This window comes from Onychostruthus taczanowskii, unplaced genomic scaffold (assembly GCF_017590055.1).
Source record: "Onychostruthus taczanowskii isolate IOZ18803 unplaced genomic scaffold, ASM1759005v1 scaffold4, whole genome shotgun sequence".
Lineage (NCBI taxonomy): Eukaryota > Metazoa > Chordata > Aves > Passeriformes > Passeridae > Onychostruthus > Onychostruthus taczanowskii.
In genome coordinates this window covers 24,323,070-24,344,281 of record NW_024501459.1, presented here as the reverse complement: position 1 = coordinate 24,344,281, position 21,212 = coordinate 24,323,070, and the positions used below count along the sequence as shown (strand labels likewise).

Sequence of the window (21,212 nt, the reverse complement as noted above, 5' to 3'; positions counted from 1 at the left end):
GGAGCTGCTCAACATGGGACATAATTTTAACCTCAGATGCTTTTGATAGTGCAGCTAAAATTTAGGTCAATTATACATGACGATAAGATATGGAGAAAGACTTTTCCTTTCAGAATTCAAAAGCATTAATGATTTCTTTAAAGTGCCTTTTTGTTACTTCTGTCTATAAGAAAATTAGATCTTTGTAAATAGAACATTGAAACAATGAAAATATAATAATTCATTCAGACACTAAAGAAATCTCTGCATATCTGTGCAAATAAGTCACCATCATGCAGAAAAACAAATAGCTGTTTTTCATTTATTTTCAGTATCACTAAAGAACATAAGAGACTAGTGATTAACTCAGTCTCAACTGATTTCACAAACATAGCAGCTCAGATCTCAAATAATTTAGGAAGCATGATTGTGATTTATTGATTCAATCAACATAATTAACTGCATTTTAACATTCTTTATTGCTTATAGACAGGCTGTGCTGTTCACCAGGTATCTGCTGGAGACTTGAAAAGCAATGAGACAACTTAATTTTCTCAAAAACAACCAGAAATATCAGTTAAAAAAAATCAAGTAGATTATTTCAATTTTTTTCTCCTGGTTGAGATGAAATTAGATAATTTACATACAGCTGGGAGAAACAGATATTGTAGGATTTCAATGTCATATACCTAGAGGAGAATACTAGATTAATAAATATTTCATAAGCTACTTATTCTTAGTGGTCAGTTGGTATTTCTTTAAACCTGGGAAAAAAAGGACAACATTCTCCATTTGTGATAGCTATTAGGAAATATTAATTATTGATTTAATTTTACAACTAATAGCAGCAAAAAATAGTCTCACTCTACACTGGGCACACATAATATCAATCAGTTAAATTTCCCTGACTATTGATTTGGGAAAAATCCCTATATATTGGAGAGCTCTCACTTGCAAGCACAGGTTATCCATTCTACTAAAATGGAGGGGCTGCAGCCCCAGGTGCTGACCCTGGCTTTCTGCTTGCTGAGGGTTAATATCCTGGGAGCAGGTGCAACAGGACACTGCTCAGCTCTGGTGCTGCACAGCCCATGGGTTAACAGAGACCTCATTGATTTGGGTTCCTGTTCATCATCCACAGGGCCTGGGCAGTTATGGATGACACTTCCACTACTGTCTGGGCTCCACTCACCATCCAGGAACTGAGGAAAAGGAACAGCTGAAGGACTGATAACTGAAAGAAATAATTGCCACCAAGTAGGGAAAACAGATAGTATAGCCCAAGGAGGAAGTTTTTGGGCTAAAAATTACCCAGAAGACTTTTGGAAGCGCAGTGAAAAAGTTATTATTGGTTCTCATTCTGTTCAGAAAAGCAGGGCTTTCCACACAGGCACCATTGCTTTAAAGAAGCATGACCAGTTTATTCATCCAGAGAAGGCAATCAGAAAGCCCTCCCAGGTTCCAAACCTTGAATAAGCATTCATTTTAAAAAATTATTATATTACTTTGCTTCACATAGACTTATCTTTTTCTTGAGGTACATAAAACTCTGTCATTGTATATGAAAACAGCTAAACTAACATTAGAAGTTTGTGTAAAGTCAATATCTTGAAGCTAAGGAATTTAATGGTTGCATATTTAGATTTAGAACTAATTTAGTTGAACTTACTTTTAAAAAAAATTACTTACACATCTACCATATGTGAGCCAATACATCATTCAGGGTCTTTACTTAATGTATAAAGGATTCAAGGTCTATGTAATGTTGTAGAAAAAATAGTCGAGAGTTATAGTACATAAAAGTAGTTTGGAAACTGTATGGAATATTAAGTTAGAAAAACAACAGCAAACCTTAGAGAAAACATATTTTATTCTAAAAGCACATTACCAGTAACATTCCTGAGTATTAATTTTCTGTCAAGTTTGGGCTGTTCGTGCAAGTTACAGTGTGATGTATTAAGAAAACCTAAACTTTGGCTAGTCATGCTTAATATACTGTGCTGCAATCTGTAATAGTATAGGTCCTTGTGAAGGAGCTGGGCTTTTCTTCCAGTGGGATCACTAACTCCTGAGAGAGGGGTGAGAGGCACCCAAGGAAAGCCATCTTCTCCTGGCTACAGTGGAATAAAACCCCTGGTGCACAAAACCCCAAATGGGTATTGGATTGCTTAGCTTTTAGGAAATTATATTTGCTCTCTGTGTGATCTCAGCTACCTCAGCTGTCTAGGAGGAAAGATGACCATATCTATAACATTTATCTATCTTTCTCAACTTCGTCTCTCACACAAACATCCCTGTAATTGTGTTTCTTTTAGTTTTTAAGTATGAGAAGATAATTTATTTCTAAGGACAATTCCTAGAGATTCATCTCTTTAGAAAGTTACCAAGGCTATTTGCTCTGATATTAACATCTTACCTTGTTTAAAATTTTAATGATATAAACTTTAAAACCTACTCTTGATTTCTTTTGTCTAAGTTTCAGTTAGAAAGGACCCAAATTCAAATTTCCTTTATTGAATCTTAATGGTTATTTCCAAGTGGTTTTCGATGTGTGTATAACACTCATGTAAGAGGTAAGATAATCTTGCTGCATACAGCTAATAAAATATAAGTGTTTTAAGACTGAAGGAAATGAGCAGTGCCTCTGCACCACTTAATATAATTTTGAAACAGGAGAGACTGATGTCTCCAGTTGAAACAACAGCATTAGTGAAATTCAGGCCAGAAAGAATGGTTCTATTCTAAAGCCCTCTGAAATCAATGAGAGGCTTTTCTTTAACTCCTCTAGGCTTTGGCTCCAGCCCCAAGTAATTATTCAGGTTGGACTTTGGCCACAGATACTTGCACCATCTGCTTACAGAAAGTACCGTGAAGTCTTTAATTAACACAAATCACGAGGGCCTCCATTCTGTGTCTTATCTAAAAAATGTCACTTTTGAGAGAGTGCACAATTGATGTGCACCTTGCTAAGGACCTCACTCCCTGCCGTCTCACAGGGAAGGCTGTAATCTGCAGCACTGCCAGCACTACCTTCTCCAAAAATGGCTAAGTTTCAAAGCTGTTGATTTCCTAATTGAATTTCATATGCAAATATATAAATTAGGTGGTTTTTTTGTTGATAGTGTTGAATAATAATAATAATAAACATGAAGCAAATACATGGAAAGGGAGAAGCAAGGGATTTTTGTTTCTTAAAATAAAATTTTAAAATAATAATGTAAAACACATAAAAGGGAAAGAATAATATCATTTTTTTGTGCAAAATACCTACCTGGAGAGCAGTATAGTTAAGACTGGATTTCTCACTATTCTTCTATTTTCACCTTTTTGTGGAATGACTGAGGTAAAATGTTTAACTTGTTTTACGTCAATTTCCCCATCTGTGAAACAGTATTAATACCAAGTGCTCTGGCAGGAATTTGCCATCCTAAAATACTGCTCTGAGGGATTCAGAGGGAAGATAGTACTCCCAGCTGCACGCCCTTGGCATTATTCTCGCCACCTGTGGCCCGTGTAGTCCCACATACTGTGCAAGGCAATTGCCCTGTTGCACATCAGCATCAGCTTTGCAGTGGAGGCCATTTCACTCAGAGTGAATAAGATATAGCCCTTTTTGTATCTATAATTCACACTTTCAAGCCAAAAATGGAAAAGAAATATCGTTCACCAGAGGATGAGTGTGTCTGGAAGACTTTAAATATTGTATCCTTATTGTAAGGATTAATAAAGTGCTGGCCCAAACCCTGCACATCACTTAAGGACATGGTTACCTTTAAGAATCTGAGTAGACAGATGGATTTCCTTGGGAATACTGATGTGCTTAAAATACGTGTTGTTGGAATAAAATCATATCCTTCACTATTGTGTGGGGTCATGCTGCTTTTTTTTGTGAAAGTGAAGAACACTCTAAGATATTACTCCTTCTACAGGGAATTTCCTGGTTGTTCGAGATTGGGATTCTCAACATTTTGCACTCCTGATTTCTCAGCCCAGACTCATATATATATACATATGGTCTGTCTGTAATATACAGGATCAAGATCTGCAGTGGTGTTATAACATTAACTGCTTCCCTGTGCTGAGCCAAGATCAATTCTATAAATCTGCCTCTAGACACCTGACCTCAGTAGCACTGCTTTTTCTTTTATTGTATTTATTAACCTTTATGAATGCAGAGATGAAAATAATTAAATTATTCTCTACAAAAAAAAAAAAAAACAAAACAACAAACCACAAAAAACAAAACAAAAGAAAGCAAAAAAAAAAAAAAAAAAAAAAAACAAACCCAAAAAAAAAAAAAAAAAAAAAAGAAAAAAAAAAAAAAAAAAAAAAAAAAACCAAAAAAAAAACCCCAAAATTAAGCAAGCAGCTGCCTTGTCCCAAGTTCCTATGCTGCTCAAAAGTCATTACTTCATGAACAGCACAAAACTCTCTCCTTCCAGCATTGCTGTCTTAGGTGAGCATCTGTGTCAGATCACAATACTGAATACATTTTTCCACGTTCATGTGCCATCTCTGGGGCATTCTTTGACAACCTCCCAGGTTCAGTTTTAGTCAGAGGCAACACCTGCAGGAGCACAGAGCTTTGCAGTCAAAGGAGCATGCTGTGTTACCTCTCAGCAGACAGGATGCTCTGCTTAGCTATTTGTATCACGACTTCTCCTAGTACATACTCTGCCATCTGTCCAAAGTCTTTGTACTAGCTCTTTACTAGAATTTGCCAAATGAATGAGCTGTGTAAGAAACACTGTACAATTATTACTGTGCATCTTTAAATGGGATGCAGTGTGCAAAAGTGGACTTCCTAGATACAGAAATGCTTAAGACTGTTGTTGTAACTTATATTATCATGTCTTTTGTTTTGCAGTTTTACTAAAGAATGCAAAAAAGGAAGAAGAAAAGCCATTCAGAGACTGTGCAGATGTATACCAGTCTGGTGTTAACAAAAGTGGGGTCTACACTATTTATATTAACAATGTGTCAGATCCTAAAAAGGTAAAGACTGGGTTTATTTTCTTGTTTGTTAATACGATATTGCTCTGAACTGAAAGGAGTGTTTTGAGTCTTTATTGGAGTTATCATTCCACAAAATATTGTGCTGGTATAAAAAGCTTGTCTTCTATTTAGTCTTTAAAAAGTATAATAGGCTGAGAAAATTATTAACTGTATTATTCCAGACATTCTTCTTTCCCGCTGACAGAAAATCCTTCCTAAGTTCCAACGTACACTCAGTAGTTGACTCACTTCCTCCCACTTGGCAAGATCAGCTGAATCAGACTAAGGCTGCAAATAAATCTGCAATAAAATTTCGAAGTGAATTTGTAAAGAGTGATAATGAGGAAGCTGATCTTGGGGATTATCTGGTAGCAGGAGAAAAGAAGGAGCAGAATGAGTAGTTGTTAAAGATAAGGATTTAAAAAATTCTGCTTCACTTGTAGGGGACATGGAAAATCAGGTTTGGCTGTAAAGAACACAACATGCTGAGTGCCAGCACTGCTTGAAATTATGAAGCATGTATAATCCCATCCTTCTCAAAAAAAGGAGACTTGGGAGGGGGTTTCTTTTATGCAAATGAAACATTAGTCTGTATAAGAGATTATTTTTTTGCAAGGCTTTTGTTGTTAAGGTACCTGAGTCAGGAACTGAGGTTAGGAACATGAGAGGATGACCTAAACCCAGCTTGTCTGCGGGGGGAATGTTGGCTGTCCCTCTGAGAAGCATTGTTGGGAGCAGACACCAAGGCTAAGGGCTGATTACCTGGGAAATGCAGTGGTGGCCATAAAGTGGGCCAGACAGGAGGGAGGGAACCACTTCTGTCTGGTGAATTTATTCTTACTGCAGTAAAATGGTGACCCTGCAAACATAAAAATACTGTAAAAAATATTACCAATGTTGTTGTTTACAGTAATATTATGATCATTTTAAGATATGCTAACCTTGTTCCTAAGTGGAGTTTGGTATTACAAAAGGCCTTTGGAAACCTGTAAACATCAGGATGTTATAGTTTAGCAAGGAATTAGAGTTCATTAAGCCATAAGTAGAATTGGGGTGGGAGAGCTTTATGGGCCAAGATCAACATGATTCTGGTAAATGTGAATGGGAAAATAATTGACATGACATAAAAGGCAGAGATCCCTGAAAGCATTACTGAGCAGGACAAGAGTAATAAAAAAAAATTCTGCAGATGCTGCTCCACTCAAAAAGAGATGTAACATCTACGTCCAAATTACATGTACCAATTGGCAGTAGTTTTCTTAGCCTTACTGAAGCTCATAAGCCATAACCAGAAGCTGGACTGCAATTAAAAACAATGGTTACCTGGGAACACTGTGACACTGATGCTTCTGGTACATTTACCTCAAACCCACTTCACTGGCAGTATAAGGACACAATGGAAACCATCTTGTGTTTCCACTATAGCCCTCGTTACAGACAGTGCTATCAATCAACACAGGCTTCACAACTCAGCTGGTGCCATTCGTTTTCCTGGAGGGTTTCTGTTTTAGCAAGAAAAGGCAGGAATGTGTGTTTCTGTGTGTTGGGGAAATAGGTGTATTTCTGATACACCTATTTCTGTCTTGCCCTAGCAATAACACAGCAAGAGCTGAGCCCAGGCATGTTCATGTTAGTCAAGTGAGGAGTGATTGCTTTAACAGGTGTTTTTTTTAGACATTAAGGTAATTTAAACAAGCTGTAAGGTAGTGCTGTGCAGATAGCTGAGCTAACTCTAGCTGAGATAGCTTCAAAATCACATCAATGCAGCATTGTGCCAGCACTAATTAGCCCAGAGGTAGCACCACGCAGACACAGTCAGATTGCTCTAATATCCTGATAGGTACTCCATGGAGACAGACTTGCTTGTTTAAGGCCAGCTTAGTTATTTGGATTACCACAATGCAATGCACAGTTCTGGCATGTCTTAAGAACCCTGATATATTATTATCTTCTGTATTACTCATAGTCACAGGCAACTATCTCATTCATAACAATTTTGTACGTCAGGTTACAAAATATACCTTAATTTATTTTTAAATTTTCTAAAAGATACTTACTAGAATCCTGATATTCAATGGAAAATACCTTTGTCATATATACAAATGTTACTCTCAGTTTGGGTGTTTTTTTGGTTTCACATCCATATATTCACAAAAAAATTTTCCTTCATACCATTTACATACCTCATTTTTATATTCTCACTCATGCTTTAGACTGCAATTTTTGTTTCTTGTTCCTAACTTCAACAGTTCATTAATATAGTTCATTAGCCTTCAAGCCTCGAGCAAAATTAGTGTTTTGTAACTGTTTAAAAGGATCTTAATAATACTCCATATTTTTATATAGAAGGAGAAAAAGATAGAATTAAACTATTGAGCTAATTAATTGGCTTATTCTGATGTGTATGTGTGCAGTGCCTGATAATGTGGACAAATTATTACTCTGAGGGAAAGAAAAGGCAAAAAAAATCCTCTCAGTCCCCAGCAAAGTTAGGGTGAGCTAGAGGGGAAGCAAGGCTTCTGATGAAAAAGGGAACAGTGAAAGTAAGGAAGTCTCATTTTGGAGTTGGAAGAACCAAGTCACCTTAGGGAAGGCCAGGTATGATTGGTCTGACTGCAAGCAGGAGCTCTGCATGTGCCCTTAGACCAAGGTATTGGCTCACCCCCTCTCTCCCCAAATGCCCCCACAAACGTGGCTGCTACCAACGCTGAAAATGTAATGTTATCCACCCCTGCTGCTGGGCTCCCTGCATCTGTGTCCTCATGGTTCTGCCAAAGCAATTGCTGTGGCTGTGGTCTTCACTCCTCCCCCTTTACTTTCTTCTTATGGACTTCCCACTAAATTTGTGCTGATGCTCTCTCTGAGCATATCTGGCAGAATATTAACCCATTAAATGTGAGCTATCCCTCTGTGCTGTGCAAATTGTCATCATTGTTTTTGCATAGCACAGACACATTCCCTGAATCTCAAAGGTCGTCTCCAGCTTGGTGCTCCATGCCAGTGAGGTAGAGTTGTGGGGTCTTAGTGTGCATGCACTTAAAATGCAATTTATAGAAATTTCACATCTTCCATTTACTTTAAAATTGAGCTTAGATCTGAATGCTATTTATAAAATTTTTAATAATTTATTCCATAAAGCTAAAATAAGTAGAAATAATGCCATATTTGCTTTTTAGGAGCTTGAGAATTTTTACCCATGCATTTAAGGAAGAACAAGAGTGCAATATTTTGGATGTCTTTTATTCTAAGTCAGGTTATTTTATTAATTATAAAATCAGAAACTACAATGCATACAAATTCAGTCACCTTTTTTCATCCTTTTCTAATAGACAGTTAAGTATCAGAACACATTAAGTGGTGCTAAATGGCTGAGTGCCTTGATGTTTTCTGGGACAGACAAGGCTAAAGCTATGCACAGGAACATCTACAGTCACCTTAGAACTCCTGGTGATATGGGCAGGTGTTTGTGTCTACCACTGTGGAACGTGCCAGACCGTACAATGATGACAAGTGAAAAAGGTGCTGCTGGCAAATCTTTTTTTCACTGTGCAGCTTTCTCTTTCAATTTGATATATTATTCAGAAAACTTCAGTCTTTTTATAGGTATTTCCTTATATCATAGTATGAAAATCCCAAAATTTGCATGCATCTTTAAAATGAGTAATCTTAATACAGTCAAGGATTTAATGCTTTAAAAATTGGCAGGGGATTCATGGGATCTTGAAATTACTCATAAGGAAAGTAAATCCATCTTTTAGAAATTCTCACCGTAAATCAGACTAAAGACATTAAATCCTGTACATAAATGTTTTGACTCACAGTGGCTTCCCTAAAGAAGGAATAGGGCCAAAATATCTGTCTAGAAAATTGTGGGTTTTCTTGTGGTTACCCTGAATCAAGTTCATGTTTGTCCTGGTATTCTATTTCCTTCCTGCACTTTCACAGGGACTTCACTTGGCATGCCTGGTGCAAATTAAAACAAAAACACTTGCATATTGTTACTATGACAGTTCTTAGAGTTGGAGAAATTTAGAATGGCTTTTCCTGAGGGTAGAATATGGTCCTCTAGTCAACTTCAGGACAAAGTTTTATTTAACTGTGTTGAATAGTAACCTCCAATTTGTCAAAGCAATATAAAGCTTTAAATTGCCAACCGGTACTTAATGGATTGACTTTTGCTGCTGTGAGTGCCAAAAGCTAAACCTCTTCAACACTCTTACATACTGACTTTTTACTTAAAGGGCAGAATACGGCTTTTAAAAGCACAGACAAATGAAATTTACGATAGGTGAAGTGTCAATATGGAATGGATAAGTACAGGGGAATGGAATTAGGAAAATTTGCTTCAATGAGTAGCTCAAAGAGACTTTGATCTTAAAATCAAGTGTCCTACAAAAATAGGAACAAAAATGATTACTGCTTGTCACATACCAAGAAAAACAAGTGCACAAGCAGTAGTTTAATTTTTTCATAGTGTATCTTCTGTATTTTGGAAGGATAATGAAAAAGAGTTAAGTGAATAAAAGTTAATATCCATTTTTATTATTATATGGATTATTTAAGATTTGTAACAGATTTCAATTTACACAATATTCTAATATCAAGTGTCAACCAAATTGTCAAATTGTTTCATTATCCTTTATACACAGAATCTTCAGTATCTAGGTTATAATTTTCTTAGCGCAATGGTGACAGGGTATGATCTTACATATTGAGTATATATCTTAACTTCTGACCTTGTCTCACAGATCTCATCTCTTGAGCCTATTTCTACCTACATTCTCTGTCATATAAGGCAGCTTGCTCTGAGGTCACCTGTCCCATTTTGGGACACTGCCTGGAACACTGCAGGCAATATCACACTTCTAAGGAAAACAGAATAACCTCATCTGTGCTACATTTCAGACTCTTAGTATGAGTGTTTTCTGCAAGAATTCTCAAGATTCTCTCCAAGACCACACGACACTCTGCTAAAAGCTATGTGAAGCATTGTTATCACTGGAAGAATTACTCTTGTTTATTAAGAGGAAGGGAGTGGTTTCAGGGGCACTGCATAGAAAATAAAAAAAAGAGCATGGAGGAATGTGAAGAGGAAAGCTGAAGTAGAAGGGGATGACTGGGAGATATTCTTGGTGATGTACTGAAAGGAGACATTGCTGGGAGAGTTACACTAAACATAAGGAGAGAACCGTTTGTCACCAAATGACTGAGGAAATCATTGGAGGAACAGGGCATGAGTGCATAGGAAAACACACTTCCTTAATAGTGTTATTCACAAATACTTTTCTCCCCCTAAGATGCAGAATTTCAATGCAGACTTGTTTTATATTTTGTTTGGGTTTTTTAATTTTTCTTTTTTATTTACTGTTGTAGGTCTTTTGTAATATGGAAATTGCTGGAGGAGGATGGACAGTTATACAACACCGAGAAGATGGAAGTCTGGATTTTCAGAAAAGCTGGAAAGAATACAAAATGGTGAGGTGAAAAATGTGCAATAGCTGTACAATTTGTACAAGTGTCATATTTCAAATACTACTTCTTATGGACCTAAACAGATAATTCCTCCTATAGTGATGTGGTATGGTCCTGCAGTCTTTTATGAACTGCCTTTCATCATGTCTGTTGCTTTTGAAAATAGTTTTTACTCAGTTAGTTGAGTATTATTTCTCTCAGATCAGTTACTGAGATCAAAATGAGATGAGGGCAGAACGCTGCTGTGTGTCTCTCTGAAGTCCTGACTTGATGTGATGTTCAGAGGTAAAAGGCACATGATGATGTTTCTAAGGCATGGATGTTTTCAGCTGAGAGGAACTCATTCAGAATTTGGAGCAGATAGGAATAAAAATTTTTACTGGGGTTTATCCCAAGTCATACAGCACCTCTGCCAATCAAGTTAATGTACTGGAAATGTTGATACTTCAAATAGGATTACAAGAAAATAAATAACTTAACAAATTAAAGATGACATGACTTCAAGCAGGCTATTTTCCCCTTGCCAACTCAAAAAAAATTTACTCCAATCTAAATAACTTGTCACTTTTTTTCATTCTTTGCCTGATCAAACTTTCTGATGGAGCTCCATTATCTGAGTCTCTGAGGACTGGCTTGGATTTTAATGACATTCCTAGTAAAGTTTTCAGCACTGTGTTATTAGCCTGGCAGAGGAAAGGGGTTTTTTTAATAGTTTTCAAAAAATACTAATATTTAAATGATTAAAAATAAAAGCATTTAAAAATCTATAAAAATTTCTACGGGAAAAAGTTCTGTAGTAGAACTTACCATTTCAGAAATAAACATAATATCACATTATTGAACAAAAATCTAATTTTGGATTATATTGATGTTTTATTTTCAATATTGCTTGAAAATATAAATAATTATCTGGGTCAGACTACTGCTCTTATGGATAACTAGAGGATGTAATCTATTTCATAATATATATTAACTAAAGTGATGTTAAAATGAAAAGAATATTTTTAATAGAGTTAAATAATTGGAAATTTCTATTCAAATTGATATTGTTTTAATTTAGCAGAAAGCTTGAAAATGGTTTTACTCAATTTTGGTTCAGAATCAAATAAAATATAATCCATCAAATTATTTTGGGGAACCAAAATTTGAAGATTCCACCAGTCTTACTAGTGAGGAAATCAGAATTTGTATGTGCAACATACAAATTACATATGGACTTTTTAAAATTTATACCTATCACATTAATGATTTTCTCAGCTTTTATCTCCTGAGATTTTCTTAGGCAGTGTAATAAATACAGCCCTTTGTAAAGTTTTCCCATGTGGCCGGTTTTTATATATATATCCCTTCACTTAATAATTTTCCTCCACTTTTCCTTCACAACAGTGTGGATCTGTACACTATTAGATTCTGTTGGTTTTGTCTAGTTCAAGCAGTCTGAATTAATTTTGCTTCTCTTTAGGAATGATGTAGTATTCTGAGGGATCACTTACTTCTACCAAATAAAAAGGATCTCTTTTGGACTTTTATTGACAGTTTATCCTATATGTCATGAAACAAGGTGTGGGGACAAGATCTTTCATAAACTCTGGCCTTGCTCTGCTTCTATGAACAGTTTTACCAAGTAACAATCATAGGCTCCCCTCTGTGGTTATCATAGAATGCCAAATGTTGAATGTAGAATGGTAGAGGCTGGTGAGCTCTCTGTGTATTTGTGTGATACCTAAAAGCATCTGAGCTTCAAGCCAATAATAGCACTAAATTCTTTCGTTTTTCAGAGAGGGTGTGTGGTGTGTATTGGACCACAACCCTTCTCCTTCCTGACACATCTGCCTGGTGTTTCTTCCAGTGGAAGCTGGGTATTGTGGTGTGGGAACCCAATGGCACTTAGGCTTACTTGGAGCAGTTGAACTTAATGCATGTTTTCTCAGCCCATCATTCGGATAGAGATTTCCAATTTTGTTAAGATATTCTTCTTGAGCCTTTAACTCATTGGGGTCCTAAAGCTAACAGAAATAATATCATCATATAATAACAGCAACCACAGGTCTCTGAGGCTTCATTTATTTTCAGAGCATTTAGTTCTTATTGGAAACAAATCTGGAAAACTGTTGAAGTTTTTAAGCTACAAGCAAGTACTTGCCAGCTTCTGAGCTGGACAGGAATTCAGGCCACCAGCCTGCACTGCTGCTAAAGGCCTCACAAGTTATTGGCTGTTGCAGTGTTAGGAGGCCACTGCGCATATGCTCTGGCTCTAAACAGATCCTTACAGCAGCTTACTTGGGAAGGGTGCACAGAGAGCAGTCTCTGCAAGGGTGACAGCACTGCCAGGTTACAGGAGTCACTGACAGCAGAGAGGCTCCTTGTCTTTGATGTAGTTGCACACTGGTGCTTTCAGCTTACATGAAAGCACTTCAGTTCTGTTCTGGACACCAATACAGTAAAAAGGTTAACTGATAGGTAGAGTAGACATAAATCTTTTGAGTAGGAAATATACAACTCCACACGGTCAGTTATAGTGCAATAGTAGTGCTAATTTTTCCTCCTGTTTTCTTTTCCTCTGTTTCCACTTGCATTCAGCCTCCAATCTGGAAAATAAAGTAATACTTTCTTTGGTATCTAAAATGACAGCTAATGAGTGCATAACCTTTTCTGCAGATTCACTGTCATGCAAGGTTGGTTATGTATCTTCTTGCTTAGGGTCATATGTTCCCAGTATCCTCCAATTTTCTTGTTAGTCTTATGGTGTGCAGTGTAATTTTTACTTTTGCTTATAAGAACTGATTTCTGACCAAGAAATCTCTTGGACCATTTGAGTTTTGTACATTCAGTAGTAATTGGATTAAATTCAGAGAAAACCCCATAAGTTCGTTCTTCCATCCTTTCCTTATCAATACCTACTACCTCTGTTCTTTTGCATTTTGCAATGGATTTTCCGTCATACTGTTTGTTGCTTATCAGAAAAAATCGAAGTGGAATAACAAAAAATTTCTTTAATAAAAGGTGAGATCACTCTGAAGCAAATGTCAAGTATTTTTTATATTTTCTTGCCTGAGAAAATGTAAATGTAAAACACTACTAAGAGTTTTGATCTCTAGAGGGGAAATATCACTTAAAAATTATTGCTTGCCATCTGCAAACCCAAGACCATTTAGAAGGGGGTTTTCTACAAGCTCACTGTCCAAGACACAGTTTTTGGCATTTATTAGGCAGTTATTAGCAATAATCAAATCTGAGTAAATGGTTAGCTCATGTGCTAACTTGGCTGTTGAGACTTCTTGATCATTTTCCAGTTTTCAGTTCTTGGATGAATGCACCTTTCCCAGTGACTGTCTCCACTTTTGCCAAATTAGGTGACGGAGTATTGAATTCCCTATTCTCTAGCCTTCTAGCATGTCTAGTTTAATAATTCCCATGAAATCCTCTAAATTTATTCCACATTTGATAGCCCAACATTCACTATGAGTTTCCTAGGGGACCTTCTTCGGGGTTGAGTCTGTTGGGAGTTTCCTCAGACATTTAAATTTTCCTGCTTTCTCTCATTTGAGAAAAACTCTCAATAGGTATTTGAAATTATGTCCCTTAGCCATCTCACAGCAATCATTTTCCTAGCCAGTTTTTTTTTTCTTGCATGTCAGTATTTAATTGTACTCTATGCCTTAATTGCTACTTCCCACTCTCTGATGAAAAAAACTTATCACTTCTTTTAATCATTCATGTCATGAGCTAGATCAGGATCACTTGTACATAGTACACACAAAGATGAATTTCTAAGCTATATGGCAACTGCTTCCTACCTTCCTGACCAGCAGCTGTTTTTCTTTTGGTTTCTTTGAGGCAAGAATGACGTTCAGTGCTAAATTCCACATTCCTTTAATTTCATGTTCCTGATTAATATCTAAGAGTCCAACAACAGTTCAGTTCAACAAGTCTGCTGCCAATTGTTTCAGAAGTCATCAGTAGCATTTGTGTGTGCCTGAAGAGCGCGTCTACAAAACCACTTCCATTCCTGTCGCAGTTCCTTCTTTTTCTTTTCTCTGTAAAGCTGTTGGGTCGAATTGATGGCTATCTCCATAGTGCATACATGGTATGACACCAGAGCAGGATAATTTATGTTCTTCTGTGGCTTAAATTCTTCACATGCTGAGAGCCAGACCACGGAGGTAGTCACCAGAACTTTCTCAGGAAGTGTTTTTGGATGCAATTCTTGTGGGAATTTACATTGTGTTATCTGGAATAGCCTGGCTTTCCTCTGAGCCTCAGTAAATTTAAGCTATTATAAGAAGTCTGGTGATCTGTATCTTCTGCTTACTTAAAGGACAGCTGAAAGCATCTTAGGACTCTGTGTCTCTGATTTCCTTCTAGACACGATGGTTTTTACACATTTTTATATACTTCCCACAGTCCACCTCTGTGAGTAAGCTCTAGTTTGGACAGAGGACCTACAACCTTCTTGTTTGTGACAGTAAGGTTGCTGGTGACCTCATGTTTTCATCTTGCTAGTCTTTGTAAGTCTTACAAGCCTGAATTATACATAAGAGCTACCATTCCAATAAAGACTTTATTTTTCAGTGCCTCTGTTCAGTTCCTTCTGAAAACTTCCAGATGTTACTTACATTCAATTTGTATTTGCAAACTGTTCAGCTTCTGTTTTAGGATATGGCCTCCTAATTAACTTTGTGGTCTCCATCTGTTGTAAGCCTTTAAGCCTTAAAATTTTAATTTCTCTTGTGAAAGTTTTAATTCAAGTTTCAAGTTCTGTTATAATTCTCCCTGCCCACCTTTCTTGCTTTTAAACTCTGACATTTCTTTTTTTTCCCATATTGATTCAGTAGCAATGTTAACTTGCACATTTTTCCTCATTCAAAATAGTGGTATTCACCACCATTTACATTGTCTTTGTCTTAAAAAAAGAGACAAAAACTCAAGCTGATGTAGTTTCCTCTGGGAGCATTAACTGATGATGGATAATTCTCTGTTGTAGTTGTAACACTATTTACAAATAGTGTTCAGGCTATATTTTATCCCCAAATACTTGATGAATCAAATAATTACAGACAGAGCTTCAATCCCCTTCAATAATTAGAACATTATGTTCATCACTTTCTTTTTCAAGTGAGACAGTGATTACATAAAAATGCATAAAACACCTTTTAGAATTGTTTGTGTAAGCTTATTGATTCTGGTTCCACTATCTTAGTGCAAAATAACTTCAGATGTGGGTGGGATTTTAAGCAAAAATTACATAAACCATATGGCTTGGCTGAGGAGAATGTTCTTGACAGAATAAAAAAAATTACTCATAATTTGAAAGCCCATACTGTGGGAACAAGATCTTTCATAATTCTCAGTTTTTTGTTTTTGTTTTTGTTTTTTTTTTTTTTTTAATCTAGATATTCTGAATGAATTTTCAGTTTTTTCCAGGATTATAACTCTTGAAGTTATGTTATGCATTGTTGCAGTCATCTACACACTTCTTGCATTGATAGATGTATCCCTGGTTCTTTAAAAGAGGACTCAAATATGTCTTGTGACAAAAGATCATCACTAAATTTTAGAGTAGTTTTGGGCTGACTCAAATAACATGCAGAGAAAATGCCCAAGCAGTGGCAGGTAATGGGCCATTCTCAAATGACAGCTGGGCTACCTTGGTGTTAGAGCTGAGACAGTTTCACTGTTAGCACAGGAAATTTTCAGGGCACTTTTCACAGATTCTTCTTCCTCCTGTTTCTTAGTGGAACACTTGTGAGGAAAAGAATTACTGGTTCAAAGAATATAGGCAAGCGTTTTTTTAGATAACCTTGGAGTAGGAAAGGAATACAAAAATAATTCTGGAAGAAAGAGAGCCTTCATGAAGCTCTCTGTACTACTTCTATCCATTTAGCTACTAGCTGAAGATGAATCCCATAATTTCTTCAGCAGAGATGGCTTTGTGCTTTTTTCCCTGTCAGTGGAGTGATGCAGTTAATAAACTGCCTTGTAGCAGCATGTTTTGAAAAATAAAGATTTGAGAACAGAATGGACCTGTGAGAAAAGCAAAAACTAGGGAATGCATGACATTGGAAAAGACAGAAGTTATGTTTCTGTAGTGTAAACAAACCAGAGAGGTTGGGAGTAGTGGTGGTCTTGAATGACTATGTTGAACAAATGACTTATAGGAGTGACTTATGATTACAAGGCACGCTCAATATGTGAATAATTTTATAACATATAGTGACAAATTCATTACTTATGGTAGTATGCTTCTGTCATAAGTTTCTTACATCTGAAAATAGACAATTTTCTTCAAGGGACTGGGCTGGATAACATGGAAATAATTTGTTTCTTTCACACATTTTCCAAGTGAGTTGGATATAAGGAAATGATTTTTGGTGAGTGGAATGTGTATTAAGATATTATGTGAGTAACGCCTTGCACAGAGACCCACCCTCCTGTGATAAAGAATGGCATGTCTTGCTGGTGTAATAAAAAGTCTGTTCTGACTGCAACAGTTACTCAGATAATTGTTACTTTCATCAGTGCTATGGAAAGAGACAGCATTTTCTCTGCTTCTCCTGAGATCTAAATCCAGTATGTCCAGTAGAAAGAGTCATGATATTGAAGTGGTGAGAGACCATACTTTGTTTTATGAAAACATGCTTATGAAACTCTTCTGGTCCTGACCAAGGCTTAATCTACAGTGTAAGCTTCAACAGAATTATGTAAGGGAACAAGAATGAAACAATATTTGTCTCAGAGAGGATTGGAACACCATATTGGGCACCAGAGATGTTACTACAAAAGGAAGCATCCTCTTTATTTTGGATAATATTTTTGGATGTGAAATTAAACACAGTTTTGTGTTGGAGCAGAGTTGTGTTTTAAATGTGTTATACTCAGCACAGTCTTTCCTAAGCAAACATTACTGGATAACATTAGTTTCAAGAGCTGTCTTGACACGTGGATGTATACTGTGCCTGCTTTGCCACTAGTCCTTCAATTTAACAGCATTGATTTATACGGATAGGACTCATGTGTTATTCCAAAGACTGTTACTTAATAAATTTTACATAATGATAACAAGATTTAGCTTAATTATGCTAAATAATTAAGAGCACCATGAGAAAGATTAAAGTCATTAAAGAACTGTTCTAATCACAAGATGAAAATGCTATATTAGAAGAGCCAGGTGAGATTCTGTGAGGATCCTTTTAAAATCTGTGACTTGAAAATATAGTAGAATTGTAGCAGAAGTCTTCCCAAATAGCAGTTCTGTGCTCTCATCATGGAACAGAATTTCTCTTCAGGGAGGAGCTCCGTTTGGAGTTTGGTGGAGCAACTCTCTGCTTTGGGGCTCGTGTCAAATTAAAAGTATAACTTTTTGACTGTGATGTCAGTCAGCTTCTCTTCTTGTTCAGCTGTTTAGACTACCAGCTGAGCCCAAGCATGAGATTCAAAAACAATCCATAAATTTGCTTTCTCTATTTAGACAGATTGTGTGGCTGAAACTCAAGTCCCTTCTCAAACTCACAAACTTTTGGTCTTTGCTGTAGCATCTATGCTCCTAGCCATGCTCATTTTTGCTGCTTGGGATTAATCAGTGTATTTGGAGAATTAAGTCCTACGCCCCAGAAGTTTTTATTTTCGTCTGAAATGACCAAAAATACCTTTCCTAGATATTTTTCTTATATTTTGCATATTTAGCCCTAAAACTTACCATTTATTTCTTCGCAAATAATGAGTCAGAAAGTTATCAGAAAGCTCAAATTCATTTTTCTTGGACCAAAAACAATGAGTTTTCCTTTCTTTAATACATACTCATGTCCCTGGGATGCTCTTACTAGAAGCCACACTGAGTGTCTGTGCATTCCTAGGATCCACAAGTCCTACAGTGAAAAAGGTGGTTTGGGATAAAGGCTCTCAATGTAATTTGTCTCAATAAGAAATACTCTCCTGTTTTCAGTTACATAGTAAGGAAGTTAGGTTGAAATCCAGGCCTGAGGAAGATGTCCTAGTTATTTGATTTATAGGAAATATATGTAGGCAACTGAGCTGTTTTGGGCCCCTTGCCCAGCCAGAGGCAACCTTTGTGTAAGGTTTGCTCTTCATTCTGTCACTGTGATTTTTATTCATTGGGAATTTTGCTGCTACTGATACTGGTGTGTTTGAGAAGGAAAAAGCAAAAAATGAACCTAATTTATGTATTTCTACTAATATATCAAGGCTAGAATGAAGTGCAACAGACTGAATTGCTACAGATTATGAACAAGTTTTTCAGGCAGATTATATAGATATTTAGTTCTTTGTTTAAACTGACAATAGCTTCGTTTTCTTTTTAGTCTTTTGAGACAGCATCTGGCTTTAATCTAAATATATTTTTAAAACTTGCCATCAAATATGTGTTGGTACTTCCTAGGAGAAAAAATCTGAATACTTAGAATTGTTTTCCAGTATTCTTGTATGCAATATTAATTAAGACATATGTTGTCTGAGGAAATCGAAGTAATTTCTATAAATCAAATCTTTATTGAAAATAAAAGAATGAATAATATAATGCGATGGGAATGAAAATATACAAGTATACAAAAAAAGTATGCAAACATTTTTTGGAAATTATCTTCTTAAACAATATCCATTCCATAATCTCAGCTAAGGCAAAAGGAGCTGAATATTCTTTATGGCTTCTGGGAAGTCACTGATGCTGTAAAACACTGAATTATTATCTGCTTTATTCACTGAATTGTCTGACAGAAGATGAACCCATTGGATATATTGGCTGTGTCTGGTTTCAATTTGTTTTGTCTATAAGAAGTCAAAGCTTCCTGTGAGCATTATCAGACAAAATAAATAAAGTAAGAGAGATAATTGTTTAATGAACTTGGAGCAACATGATTCAGGCAGAATACCCTCACAGATTTTGCCAAAGGTAATAAAATTCTTTTGCGCCCTACTTATTATTTTTGAATAAGTATCAACTTTTTCAATTCTTAAGGGCATTTTTAAAACCAGTACTGAATTCTGTTTCTTTGTACTTATGACTGCTTTAGTAGTTTGGAATCTGTTAATAACCAAATGGAAATTGAAAATGAGATGATGTAGAAGTCAGATGTCATCTAGAATAAATATTATACAATCATGTGCCTTTATCTTTGATTCCTACTTCCAAGTACTTTAATCCATACAAAAAACCCAATAATTTCGTTATTTTTGCATACCAATTGAGCATTATGTCAGAATTTGCAGAATTTGTGATATAGTTATATAGAAACAGAAAAACCCTTTGCTTCATCCGACAACAAAAATGGATTTACATTTGTCAGTAAAGCTCTGTATTGTTATATTTTTTTGTCTGAAAACAAATTCTATCACATTGACAAGAACAATCTGCTCTAACGTAGTATAAAACATTACTTTATCATTTCTCAATGACAAAACCTGGATAAAAGAATTTACTCATTGTTTATGATTTTTATGTCTTATTTCAGATCAGCCTTTGCCAAAATATGATCTTAATCCAATTTTCAGTAGCAAAAATATTTGTTTTTTCTGTTTGTGAAGAAAAAAAATGAATCATTATAATAATCTATGCTGGGTCAGTGCAAACATTTGTGTATCCTTTTTGTGAGTAATAGTGGAGAGATAAGAAAGAATATTATCAAGATGTTTCTTGATAATATTTCTCTGCTATATTCTTCTCCCAGCTTCCATAGAGTGTTAGTGAGGAAAATGAAAGAGAATGCTGAGAACTTTTGCAAATTACTGATCTTTTCCTATTACATTAAACACTATTTTGGGAACTTAAACCAACTGATTTGCCAGCCATCCCAAATTATTATGCAAATTTCTAGGGAAAAGAAAATTTGAGTATTTTTGGAATAAAATGTAGAGTTTAAAGAATTAATCTCTTTATTTGGAAACATATCATGAACAAAACATAGAAAGATAATGACAAAATAATCTTTTAGTCATTTAAAATGCAATTTTGGAACAGTGTTTAAGACCCACTGGGTTTCAGAGAGTCTTAAAATGTAGTTAATTGCAAACACATTCATGAAATACAGATGTTCCTTTTCCTAGTGGATTGATAGCTGAGGATGACTTGGATCACCTCATGTAATTCCTTGAGTTTAGGCACTAAAAACTTTAACACAAATAATTCTGGAAGCATTTGCTATAACTATTTGAATGCAAAAACTAAAGTGTTTGTTGACAGTGTATATATGTACTGGGAAACAAATATATTTAATAACAACTAGGGGCCTGAAATAGATCACTCCTAATGCTAACTTTTAACACTGCCCTAAGGCATTCTCAAAACCAAATTTCTTGTCCTAAGTCTTAGGCTTCAGTCCATAAATGACAAGCATGGTCTTAGGCAAGGCTTTAGGCACCTTATCACTTGGGGCCCCACAGATCTGAGCAGCAGTATAAACCCAAATGGTCTGCTAACTAAAATGCTTATTTTTCATTACTCAATTTTAATTACCGAACAATTACTGAATTCTCCCATGAACATCAAAATTAATGAGTTCTGCTTTTCTGTGGACTTTTGTCCTGTGTCCCACATAGAAGTCCCATTGCTATTATTAATAACCTTCTGAAACCCTATTATTTTCTAGGATTCTCTGTGTAAAAGCTGGAGTTGCCCTTTTATGTCCCTCAATCTCTCCCAGATGTCTAAGAACCTCTGAGGCAATATTTGCTCAGCATCTGCACTTGGCTGGCTGCTCTGTGTCTGCTTGTAGCAATTGGAATAGGCCAATGCTGGGCTTCTCCTTCAGCATTTC

The 21,212-nt window shown here is 36.0% G+C and overlaps 1 protein-coding gene across 1 annotated transcript in view; it reads left to right on the top strand.

The window, feature by feature from the left end:
* The window catches only part of ANGPT1 (angiopoietin 1), a 152,986-nt gene that overhangs the window by 93,543 nt on the left and 38,231 nt on the right, over positions 1–21,212 (top strand). The window contains exons 5-6 of the mRNA XM_041412793.1: positions 4,847–4,974; positions 10,348–10,449. Of these exons, the coding sequence (XP_041268727.1) occupies positions 4,847–4,974; positions 10,348–10,449 (230 nt within the window). The remainder of the gene's footprint in view (positions 1–4,846; positions 4,975–10,347; positions 10,450–21,212) is intronic.